Consider the following 13,733-nt stretch of genomic DNA (forward strand, 5'->3'; position numbering starts at 1 on the left):
TGCTGTTCAAATTTTAGGCACACAAGTCGGCTGTTACCGCTTGCGGGTACTGTCTTTTGTTTCAAATGGAAAAACAGGAAAATCTTATGGGGCTCTTTGATTTTTCTTTGAGTACAATTTTTCTTGGGTAAAAGGGAACTGAAATATGTAAGAAGCTTCATTTCCTTGGGGTAATAGGGGGTGAGTATTTACATTGCTTTGAGATAAGAAGTTGCACTAATAACTAAGATATTAGTGTTGAACTTAAATGTTTTATAAAATAGGATTTTTCCATAAAATGTTACTGTACGCTATTAGAGCATATAACGAGAAAGATCATCATCGAAGATGATTCTTAAAGTCATAAAAAATAAATCATAGAAAACGAAATAGAGGGTGATTATCTTTCTCTTATGCATAAAGGATAGTAGAATATGATTATCCAAAGTTATATTTTTCAATTATTTCGGTGGTGTAAAAGTAACAGCATGAAAATACTGCACATGAAATTAAAATCAGGTAATTACAGAATGAAGTTAAGCATTTTATGCGAGCACTATAATACGATGAATGTTTTAGACGAAACAATAAATAAAGTATTAATGCATTAGCAACAAACATTATATGGTTGGACTTGGAATTTACGAAATAAAATATATAGTGGTGCGCCAATAAATACATTTTATACTGACTCGAATGAAATAATATAAAATGTTCACTTACTTTCGTTACATTAACATGTCATCTTTTGGACGATGTTTTATTAATAGATGAAAGGAGGACCGAGACGATTATGTTCATAAATTGATATTGTCTCCTTTTTTAAATTGAAAATAGAATTATATTGCGAATACATAATTTGTACTTAACTGTATTTCATTGTGTGTAGCAAAATTAGCGTCTATACTTTCTTCAATATTAAGTTAAAAATTAATACTTAAAATAAAAATCCAGTAAAATAAAACAATCCTTTTCGTTCCAGTGGTGAACGTTTATGTATTATGTTTTTAAATAATGTAAAACGACGCAATATACAGCAGAAGGTAATATGTGGAAAGAAACTCGACTTTGCTGGTATCGTGTGAGATTTTCAAGAGAGTTTTGTAGTAACGATAACTTTTGGAAACTTGAAAATATTAGCATAATTGATAGAAACGTAAAAATATTATTCGTTATTTCTAGCTAGAAAATCTCAGTTTTATTAATTTCTACCGCGCCCAGTTTGGTTTAGAGTAAATTGAACATGAGTGGCTAGTTTTGGTGTAAAATATTACATTTTACGATATTTGTAATAATCCTGATCGAAACGATGCGGCGCATGAACTCTCGATTTAAAAGAATGCAGTTTTGAACTCAGGATTCCATAAAGGCTACTGAAATAAATCAGAATACATGAAATTTAATAATTACATTCCAGAAATAGTCAGATGAAGCGTTGCGCTTCCGAAGTTTAAAGCAACAACAATTCCCCCCCCCCCATTTTATAGTTAAAAATTGAAACAAACATGTATATTTACAAAAGTATTTTAGACACACTTTGTCTATACCCGTGGTTCAATGCGAGACTCCAAACATCGTGAACCAAAATTTTTGGCAAGCATCAGCTTTTTTAAGAATTTTATACTATCGCGTATTTATAGGGACGAAAATCGCAGTTACACACAAAAGAGACTAAATTCACAAATCATGGACAATACAACTAATACGTATTTCTCGCTTAATACTAACTATTTGTAGATAAATTTCCTTAGTTTTTCCTTAACCTTCCTTTCCTTATTAAATTTCCTTAAATCATAGTTTCCTTTACTAATGATTTCTTGTTAACATATTCTTTTACATATCAACAAGGATAATCAGTTCTTAAGTTATATACCAAATATTTAAAAATGAAATTCCATTTTTCCGAGAAAATCTCGGAGAAGGCTGAATATATTTCCAATTATTCGTCTCATCGTTCGAAGAAAATTGGCGAATAGGGGGAAGTTAAAAAGTTACACACACGCGGCAATCCGGTATTGTCGGAAATCATTGTAATTTCGCCGGGTGACTTTAAAAGTTAAATTAGATTTCAACCCCAACGGGCAACGAATTTACTTACGCGGTAGCCGCCGTTAGCGTGGAAAAGAAACTTGTCGGGTTATTACCGCCATAATCTACTATACTAAAAGTAACTCGAGTTCTCTTACGGGTCTCAAATAAAGGTTACGAATAGACACGTACATGCCGTAACGTTCGAAATGATTCTCGGAGGGTGCATTTACATACATTACTAAACGCTTTTTATCGCATTTTCTTTGAAAGTTCATTCGACTGACGAGCATCCCTTTTATGACACACTTTTCGGTGAACGAGCCCCATTCAAAAGACCAACTGTGCACTCTGACAGCGTATTTTCTGCATTTTTCATCTCTAAAAGCTCGCACGTATAATCTGAGAAATGTTTTTTCACAACCGAGTGAATAACGAATGGAAACACTACGACTAAATTCTTCTGATTAACTTTGACATCGTCTGTTCCTAATTTACTATATTCCGTGTACTCTGTTTTCATCTGAGTTTCGAATGTTTGCATTTTTGGCAGTATCTTCCTATCTTTGCTCCAAAAGAATTTGCTCCAAAGTTATATTACGTGATCACTTATGCGATTACAAAGTTGTCAGTTCTTGATATTCCACAAAACAGTAGAAAAATTTATAATTTTCATAATGTCCACTACATTATGATTTATGCGGCACATTTTACATGAAATTCTAATAATGAATTCCCTAATGTATTCTGATAATGGATTAAATGCAACAGATCTTTTGCAAAATCAATCCTACCCACTTTGCACATTGACATTCTGTGATATTTCGCGTTTTATCAATATTTCTGATAACAAATATAAATATGGATTTATTCACGAAAAACCATAAACCCGTAAAGGTACTAGAATATCCCAGAGAATATTACACAGCTTTGATTATTTTATTTTCATTTGTTTTAAACCGATTCTACCGGAACGAGGTACCTACGTATTGGTACATTTTCATTTGTTCATCTCTCCATTCTTCATTTGATCTAATGCTTTTTGAATAAATTATGAACTTACTGTCTCCTCCGTTTCGTACCATTGTTATATCACTCTTGGAAAACCTCTCTATTATCCCCATTAGATACGTTCTTTATTTATCATGGTATACTTCAACTGTCATTTTGAATCAATGGAATAAATGAAAATGTTATTGCTTTTTGATATTTTTAATAAACACTCAAATTAACCAAAATTATGAATATATTATTATTATTAAACAATATATTATAACTTTAGTCTAAATATATAAAATTACAGTAAACTGATATGATAAGTTCAAGTGGTTTTATACTCGAAAGAGAGAAGTGCATTGATCAACTTCCGGCAAGTATAAGCATATTATGTCTTAATTATAAGACGGTTGATAATCGAATTGCCACTGTCGAGTGTAATACAAGAAACAACTTCATTTTCAAGAGTTTCCACTTAGAGAGAAACCCTTGTAAAGATCAAGGCAAACAACCAATGTATAAAGTTTGTTCAGTTGCCACTAAAGGATCAGTAAAGGATGAATCATTCGTTACTCGAAGCTTCCTTCTTCATTGTTGGGCCAATTGCTGATATAATTTATAATACAGCTCAATATCTAGCTATTTGAAAAATTATTTTCTGAACATAGAATTCTGATTCATTGTCATTTGGTTGGCAATAGATTAGGAATTAATAATATACTTACATGTGTGATTGTACCTATAAATACTGAATTACATAGAATTATACTTTTATATACTCTGCAGCCTGTGGATGTTTCTGCAAAATCATATTTTCATGAATATATCGCTAGATAAAAATTTGTTTCATTCTTTAAATATAAGAAGCATTTCACTTTGAATATTTTATATATTTTTCCATATTTTTCCAATTAAATTTCCTATAAATGCATGAACATCCACGAACTAATTATAATAATTATCACATATAGAAGCGATAAGAGATTGGGGAGCAAAAACAACGTCATTCGTTTGAATCTTCCGCCATTTTATTTCTATTCACAGTCAATAAATTAACACTTGTTGGAAACCATACAAGAACTGAGAGACGATAAGAATTACGAATTCGTTACCTCTATAAAACCCGCAATTAATCAATAAATATAAAATCAGCTTATAAAAAGGTTTCAGCAACTCACGCCGACGCGATTGCCATTTCCTAATTCTGTTTCCTTTTTTTCATTTATTTCCTTACTTTATGTACATTATACATATATCGCATCAAATTGTAAACTTTGCAAGAAAAAATGGACTAGACCGCTAAGTAGATGCTTAATAATTTTTATTTTCATTTTCACTAGCGATTTAGCGACTCTCTTAAACCACCGTGCTTTCGTCGAATTTCCTCACGGTGACCACACATTTTTCTCAATTAATCGATCGTTTAGATCAAGATGGATACCGTCCGTTCGTTTCACTTCACATTCGTACGAAATCCGAATCGCAAACACACTTAATGCTTTTACTAAGACACCTTTACCCTCACGTATCTATCTCTTCAAATTACTTATTTCGATTATAATTCACTGCATCTATTTTTATAACGAATCTGACTTTTTTACATCAAATGTTGCGTACTTTTTCTCGAACTAATAAAATTATTTGTATTGCATCTAATCATACTCTCAAAACGTTACTAATTTTAACATTTTTTCCATGCACTCTCACATTCTCTCTTTTTTCCTCACTCTCTTTCTTTCCATTTAGTCTCGCTCGTCGCCACTATTCATTCTGCTTTACTGTTTCGTTCTTACGTTTTTTATTTTTTTATATATTTTTTTCTTTTTTTTTTTTTGATTCGTCCTCTACACGTAATATTATTCTCGATGGAACGGACAAACTATGCCATTACCGTAATTTGCGTACAAGAAGTAACGAGGATTTTGGCTTCATAATTCGTTCTGCAAAAATTCGTAAAATTGTTCTCTCTTTCTTCGTATAGCGTCTCCGTTGGAAATATCAACCTCACTTGATGTCATGTTCAAGATCAACGTAAATCAACTTTCGTCTCGTCGCTTGGACACGATCGAACCTTGCAATACAAATCACTTAATGCGGTATATTGATAAAGTACGTATTTAAACAATCGCTATTATCATGGAAGCAGCGTGTGTCAACTTATTTATTCTCCGGGATCTCCCCGAGTCAAATCATGGTTTAGAGTTTCACATATTCCTAGAAAGTTTCGTTTCTACGTAGAATCGATGCTCTATTCGTCAATGGTCGTACGAAAAAGTGTAACAGACTTGTTACAAAAAGGGATAAACCTTCTAACAACTACCTTGTAAATCGATAATAATGAAGAAGATAAACATGCATCTTAAAAGCCTATATAAAGATTTCCTAACATTTGCTCATCAGTCCGCTATTTTGGATAGTCATCGAATCGCTTTTGTGTGTTTCATTTATCCTTTCGAAACGAATATATATTTTTATATATTCTATTTACAGTATAATAGAGTTCTTAGACAGTATTTTGATAATCGTACCATTTTGATAATTTCTTGTTGTTTTCTTTTTATTCACGAATTCCCATCGGTTTTCATTCCTGATCTCGTACTGCGTCGCTTTATTCTTTTTTTAAATTCGTCTATCATTTTACACTATACAAAAGATATACATAAGAACCAACGGTATGATATATGTAACATATGTATATTTATGTATAGAGATTTGTATAGTCTAAAGTTTTGGCAAAGGATTGGATCAATATAAAACATCGTTAGGTTTCTATGCGTGCTGTATATGTACATACAAAAACTTTATAACTTTGAACGTCTTTTTTTTCTCTCTTTTGCAGGTATAGTCAATATACACATGTACAGATTTACCATCTTGTCGAAGAACTAAGTTGCATCGATGATGGGGATTGTCGATCATGTACTAATAATGTAGTTCTTTCAAATAAAATATTAGCATCGAAAGAATAGAAAACATCGATGAAGTCAATTGTGTTACAAGATTGGACAAAATATTATTGTACAAGGAACTTCGATAAATAAACTTTCGATTTAACAACTCGTTATACAATTTCACGTGAATTGACTATCTTTTTCCAAAGATTCGAGTAAGTATCTCCAAATAAAATTGATTATTTGTTTGAGATAAGAAGAAGAAGAAGCTATATAATTTACAACAAAATATTATTACTATTATTATCATTATTATAAAAATTAGAAAATTTAATTGAAGGAAGAAAAAAATGTCATTTTGTAAGTACCTAATACTCCACTATTTTACCCAACTTGATTACACTCGAATTTCAAATATTTTCTAGTTAAAAAAAAGCAATAATATATATATATATATATATATATATATATATATATATATATATATATATATATATATATATATATATATATATATATATATATATATATATATATATATATATATATATATATATATATATATATATATATATATATATATATATATATATATATATATATATATATATATATATATATATATATATATATATATATATATATATATATATATATATATATATATATATATATATATATATATATATATATATATATATATATATATATATATATATATATATATATATATATATATATATATATATATATATATATATATATATATATATATATATATATATATATATATATATATATATATATATATATATATATATATATATATATATATATATATATATATATATATATATATATATATATATATATATATATATATATATATATATATAGTAGCTTTTTTTAATATTATATATATATAAAACTGGCAATAAAAAAAATGTTTCTAAATTATAACATTTAACGACAGATCATTACGATTATCACTTAGCTTTCTTATGGCATTAAAGTAAGTCAAACTCGAACATAGAAAAAAATGAATGAACACCATACCCCATGGAAAAGTTTAAATTGTGTTGGCAGTCTTTAATCTAGATGTTTCTGGCTAATAATCAGCCACTTCTTATAGAAAAAGATTAAATAGCTGACTAAAGCCCAACGTCGAGTAGGATCGACGGATCAACGTGTCTTTTCTCGTTTAAACATCTCCTTTAGTCTCTGTTCTCGTAGCTTAGTATTGTATACAAATTGCAAAGACGAATCTTTCTATTGCATATTTTTACCTATTTACAAATTATTTAGACGTAAATGCAATCTTATCACAATATTATTATTAGTAATTATACGAGCGTCGAAAACGATAGACGAGATCATGAAATGACTGGCAGTGACATGGCAAGCATTTCATTTGTTTCCTGTCGAACATTACTGCCAAATTCTTTCCATTCACGTACAAGTACAAACGTCGAAACACTTTGCTCACTTTTCTCGTCAAAGATGCTTAAGTTTTCTTTTTGTCCCATTTTGTCTTTTTATATCTTTTTCGTCGATAATGAGAGTTATGAAAATTCAGAACGAGAATAATCACGTAATATTCTAATCTAATATCGAAACAAAGTTGAAATTCTCGTTTAAGAAGGCGAGCAGTGCGGCAGACTTTTGATTATAAAGTAACGAGGACAAAGAATCGATAAGGCAATAAAAGTTAGCGAAGCACCGTGCTATTTCTTTCGACTCGAAGCTCGAATGAAAACGAAAGAAACCCTGCACTGCATCATTCACGGAATATATTGGACGTCGAGCAGCATTATATCGCTGATTTCAAGCAAAACAATAAAAAGATTCATATACGAATCATACATCTTACGTTTAAGCTCGTTTTTCAATTACAACCATTTTCATGCTTTCCGATATAAATCTTCGCTTGATAAATCAATTAAAATGTTAAATATTATTACATAATCAATCTCATCATCAATCAGTCATATTCAATCATTCAGATCATAATCAATCAGTTATATTCAATAAGCTTCAACAATTCACCTTTCTGCAAAGATTTCTCCTTTAAGCTTTGATGAGATTAGTCGAGTTGCTTAAATTCAAGTTGTAACATCAAGTTACCTGACATATAAGTAGTAACTTGAAATCTTTCAATCAGTGTGAATTTTTGTTTGACTTAAAATCCCCTTTCAAGTGAAATCGTTTGCATCGGGTAGCTTCCTTACAACCAGGTTGATTAATTGAAACCGGATTTTAGATAGATAATTATTATCTTTTACAATAGCTTCGGTATATTACAGGAAAGCTACAACTTATCAAACGAGCTAAAACAAGACGTACCGATATACCAATCTTTCTATTGTATTCTACTAATACATTGTACTTACTCCACATACTTTCAATAATTATCTCCATATATCTTCGAATACTCATCAGAACATTCGAACCTACAAAGAATTCTGATACCAAAATTGTTTTTTATGGTATATTTGCTATCAGTCCACCTATCTAAAGTCGTGTCGAATATCCTAACCCCTATTAAGTGTAGAGTACTTATGACGCGGCAGAAGAACTCTCTCCAGTCGCCATTGTACAGTCGCGTTGATGTATAAAGTTCGTCCAAATTCCGCGTGAAACGGCGCGTAAGTGCATCAATAATTTGCGAATGGAAATTTACAGAAACACGTAAGAGTGCAAAGTATGAAGGCAAAAGGAAATTTCTATAAGTCTCGTTCGAACTTCACTCGTATTGCGCTCTACTGGTAACTAGTCTCACCGCTTTGACTCTTATTGGTAGCTGGCTGGGAAGTCGGTGATGCCCTGGTGAAATTACTAAAATTCTTGGTAGGTGAGTCTGACGCAACATTGGCGAGAACTTTATCTCTTGGTGGCGGAGCCGAGCTGATGCTGGATGAGCTAACACCGGAATCGCTGGACTTCTCACTGAGGCAACCCCTCTGACCCAAACCGGTGATATTGCCGGTACCTTCGAGGCCAAGGTCACCACTGCCAACCACATACTTCACCATGCCGCCGAGTTTCTGCCCGCTCTCGCAAGTATCCTCTATCACCACCGTTTCGCCGAAATTCCCTCTCTTCGCGATGAACCGGACGTTGCCGCTACGGAGCAACGGCGATTTGTCGAACTGGCCCTCCTTCTGGCTGGTTACGTTGCTAGTAATTGGTATGTTAGGATGAAAGTCGTCCTTGCTATCGGAAACAGTGCTCCCTTCTGTGCTGACACCGCTGACGTTCTTCGTGGATGCTGTAGCGTCGAGATTGTTCTCTCTGGGCAGCTTGGTAGTCGTGGTCGATTCCGGGCTTACGGTTCGTCGACTGGTAGAATTCTTGTGAGCGTCGTAACAACCGGAGTCCCGCGGGAACTGGCGGCGATTAAACGGTGAACAATGGCCGGATGTCTGGCCAGAGGTTAAGACCAGTCGACTCACCTCGTCGCCCTCCGAGCTCGAAGCTAAATCGCCTTCGCTTCCGGCTATTAGGACAGAACAAAAACCAACTTACAGTTTCGGATTTTACCTTTGGTTTTGCGCGTTTAGAAGTGGCCGAAGTACGGGTGTAGTCGTAAGTGATCGGGGTAAGTGACTTTGGATTAGGTCGGAGTAATGTCTGATTTTGGACGAAGTGCATGAATTAATGATGAGTTAGCGAGGAGAAATAAATTATCTAGTGAGAGATGTGGCGATAGTGTACTTTGTTATCTATTATACAGCAGCTACGAAAAGTATTTATTGTAGGATTTACATTTAAGTCGAAGTATGTTAAGTTCTGTATCATTCGGTACGGCTAGAAAAATTTCGTACTACAAAAATAAAGTATATGAAGCCTGATGATTATGAAACGCTTCATTGAAAAATAATGGTGCGTGTCCTTGTATAAATAAAGAAATAAATAAATAAATATAAAATAAAAACACGATCTACAAAAATAAAAAATTTAAACGATCTGATATAATAACTCACATTGAAGGTCATTTAATAATTGCACAGCTGTGAGTATCTTCGCGCGATGTTCTGGCTGATGTATGCGCAAGTAATCAAGATCCGCAGCCTCAATTTCCCTGAAGAGCTCCAAATCCTCGTATCCGTTAAATACAAATACAGGAATGTGTTCCTGGAAAACACATTATTCAACATTTCAATATTTTTAGTTTGTCTTATTTAATCAATGTCTTTATCTGAAACAGGACAATACTGTTTCTTTAAACTATTTACATTAAAAAATTAAGCTATTATAAGATTTATGATATGCATATTATACTACTATGGTTATATATTATTATTAGTATACTATATACATGTTTTGATATTTTATATATATTTTTTCCACTAAATGGAAAATAATGCTGCCAGCCCATATATATTATATATATTTATATTTTAATGACATATATTCTTATTGCGATGCACTATACCGTTTTCACTAAAAGTATTATGTTTTAATCATTTCGTACCGTTCTTAAACCAAACGTGATATCTTTTTAAACATGGCCTGGACTTGAAATTCGAAGCCAATCCAATCTTCCTACATCCAATTCATCAACAAACTACTATATTCGCGAATGTAATACGTTTTAATCACACATATTCTCCTTGCGATATACTACTATACTCTTTGTCAAACAAAACCACTATATCTGAATCATCTCTTTTATTTTTTTAAAAATCAACGTAACATCCTCTTAAAAATATACCAGATTTAAATCTCGAAGCCAATACAAATCTCCTAACACCCGCCATATCACCATTTACGAGGAAAGAACGTACACATTTATCACTAAAAACACCGACCAATAAAAAAGGAGGAACAAGGAAAGGGGAGAAAACATGGAATCGATGAGGTAAGATAAGGATGGAAAGAAACAGATGGATATAAAAAAGGGAAGTGTCGACGAAAAAAAGGAACACGCGACGTTTCAGTGGTGCTGTGTATTGTACGCGGTATAAAAGGTGCACGCAAGAAACGAGGGGAGCGGGCGGGCGAAGGTTGGATATGGATGAAAAGAGAGAAGTCCAGGAAATAAAGAAACGTATAAAAGCAAGGTTCCCTGCTTTGCATTCGAAGCGATGCAAATGCGAATCAGTTTGTTCGAGCCGTGGCAAGATATTGCTCTCTACCTGAAGATTCATTCTCTGCAAGAGCTCTTGAACGGAACCAGGCTTCTGCCTATACCTCTGGCCCCACTTCCCCCGGCCTTCGGGTTCGCCGCGCCTTGGAACCCTGTCGTTTAGTATCTCGACGTTTATGAACTTGAAGTGGCCTATCCTGTTGTGCAAAACACCCTTCCACAGGCCGCTCTTGTTCATTTGTACCACGTCGATGATGTCTCCCTTCTGCAACAAAAACCGTGTTGCAATTTGCTTGGTGCTTTCCACGTGAGAAAACATTGAGAACTCTTGCGCCTTCTAATTCGAAGAAACCAACAGATTCGACGCTTTGTATTTCTGTTCGCACTAGCTGGTATTATCGTGAAGTCATGTAGGACTAAGGAATATCGAGGAAAAGAGAAATAAGGGTTTGTTTTCACGAGGAGGTAAGCGTCGAGTTCTGGCAGTAACGATACTTTCTAGTTCTGGCAGGGACTCTTTTCAAGGGTGTACGTATATGGTGCGATCTATAGTTGATCAATATGCGTGTTTCAGCTGGTTTTGCTACTTTGGTAAAAATATGTTCCGTATCTACAGTGGTTGCAAAAAATATCCCCCCCCCCCAGTACATTTATTATTGCATCTATTTGCCAATTAATTCGATCCGATTATAATAAATTTCATATCGGTTAGTAGTACCTTTGGATCATTACAAACATTTGATACTATGAAAATGATATGTGGAACCTAAAAAACACTTCATGGGAAAGTAAGAGTATGTATAAATACTTTATATAGTCACTGCATATAAGTCGAAACCATTGGCAGACAAATATACCTGATTGCAACTAAGTATCTATGATTTTTTTATTTATATGCATAATAATAGCTCACGTTTGGATAACTGGGTGCAATAAATAGAAGATCATTTAATTGGAGACGAATTAACATTTCGTTGGAATAAATGGAATTCTACTGTAAGTTTATTCATATTGAAGTAGTTATTTCATATGTTCTGTACGAAAGTTTATTCGTAAAGAACGTATGTATTGTCAGAAAAAGAGTTTCATGAATATTTTTGTCTCATAAAAAGTTGAGTTCTACATTATACGTTATCATCGATTCGGTGTTTTATGATATAAAGATATAAAAATAAAAATATATATCGTGGATTCTAAATCGTGGTAGGGTGACGGAGATTCTACGATTCAAAATAAGAGAAAAATCGAGGAAAGTAAAACAGTGTTGGAGGTTTTACTATCCAATGTGTGCATTTGACAGTTACAAATAATTATTATGAGTTTTATATCGAATGCAATCTTTGGGTTTATTTATTATCAATACTTACTCATTAATACGTTCTTAGGGCGTGGAAATGAACATAATGAACAAAATAAGGGACAAGTAATAAGCTGCTCATTTGAAGTGTCCATTTTAGTTTTAATTGAGTCTAATCTATTATTTGCATTAAAATATTGTACGTTTGCATCACGAAAGTGTCAAATGTCAAGATTTTGAACAATAGTGAAATGATACTACATAGTGCTATTTAATATATATGGCGATTTAACATAATGCGTTATAATACTTTGATCACGCAATAATTGATTACTTGAAAGCCATTTAAATTAAACAAATTAATTGAGATATAATTCATGAATACGTGCTTGTTCAAGGATTCGTATCAATCACAGACATACAGGAGCGCACATGCAAACATGTCTGTGATTAAACTAATCTGAGAGTTATTGTGTATCATGAATATTTGCGTGTATATAGAATGAATATTATGATGTATTCCCACAAAATCACTCAACTGTAAATTTCTTTTTCTCTTAAATAACTCCAGATATGCTCGAATTTTTATTATAATAAAATAACAAATATAATTGGACCTCAGATGTTAGCATAATAAAACCTATAAATACCATATTAAAAGCTCTACATTAGACATTTTATACATTTTTGCAAATTATATACGTTGTGTAAAGAATTTTGTTCCTAAAAATTCATGAACATCCATAGTCCAAGATATAATGACATGAATACATTTTATATTTGAAAAATTACTAGCATAAGATTATAAAAGCTACCTGTATAGAAATTATACTATAATATAGAAATTATACTATAATATAGAAATAAGCAATGTAAATTTCTGTAACGGCTAAGTCATTTGTGATAATAGTTTGCAAACAAACCTTAAACTTTAGTGCTTCCTTGTCATAAGGGCTAGGCGTATAATCGACCAGAGCCCTGGCTCTGCAAAGTACAGGCCCGATAGACGTTGGACTGATAGCATCCCTGTCTTCGCAGGATATCGAGCTGTGATTGCTTCCTGCACGCACAAGTGCCTGCGTGCTCGAGCCACTTCCGCTTGGGAGACTTTCCACGCTGCTCGCGCTGCACGGGAACGCCTCGGATGATGTGCGGTCCTGACGCAACCTTGAAATCTTCCGTTGCACGTCGTGCCTCAAATTTCGTGCTCGTCCTGCGATCCCCGCCCTCGTATCGCCCTCAAGTAAAGCACTAGCTTCCGACTGGAAATTTTAACGAACGATTGCATAATATTGAAAAATAATGAACATCGTTCCGACTTTTTGCTTGTATCGATGGAAATGAAAAGAGGAACTTCACAATGGTAATAAGTGAATTAGGTCGAAGACTTACACGCAACGAATGCCCGTTTCTTCTTCTTTTTTCTTTTTTTTTTTTTTTTTTTTTTTTTTTT

The 13,733-nt window shown here is 32.9% G+C and overlaps 1 protein-coding gene across 2 annotated transcripts in view; it reads right to left on the reverse strand.

The window, feature by feature from the left end:
• Nucleotides 1-6,812: 6,812 nt before the first annotated feature.
• The window catches only part of LOC100746926 (SAM and SH3 domain-containing protein 1-like), a 376,143-nt gene continuing 369,222 nt past the window's right edge, over nucleotides 6,813-13,733 (reverse strand). For both annotated transcript variants that reach the window (XM_033319973.1, XM_012383825.3), the window contains 4 exons: nucleotides 13,204-13,542; nucleotides 11,033-11,248; nucleotides 9,878-10,028; nucleotides 6,813-9,390 (listed from right to left, as the gene is read on the reverse strand). In XM_033319973.1, coding sequence (XP_033175864.1) covers nucleotides 8,654-9,390; nucleotides 9,878-10,028; nucleotides 11,033-11,248; nucleotides 13,204-13,542 — 1,443 coding nt within the window. In that variant the 3' untranslated portion in view covers nucleotides 6,813-8,653. The remainder of the gene's footprint in view (nucleotides 9,391-9,877; nucleotides 10,029-11,032; nucleotides 11,249-13,203; nucleotides 13,543-13,733) is intronic.

Source organism: Bombus impatiens, unplaced genomic scaffold (assembly GCF_000188095.3).
Source record: "Bombus impatiens unplaced genomic scaffold, BIMP_2.2 scf_0222, whole genome shotgun sequence".
NCBI classification, from domain to species: domain Eukaryota; kingdom Metazoa; phylum Arthropoda; class Insecta; order Hymenoptera; family Apidae; genus Bombus; species Bombus impatiens.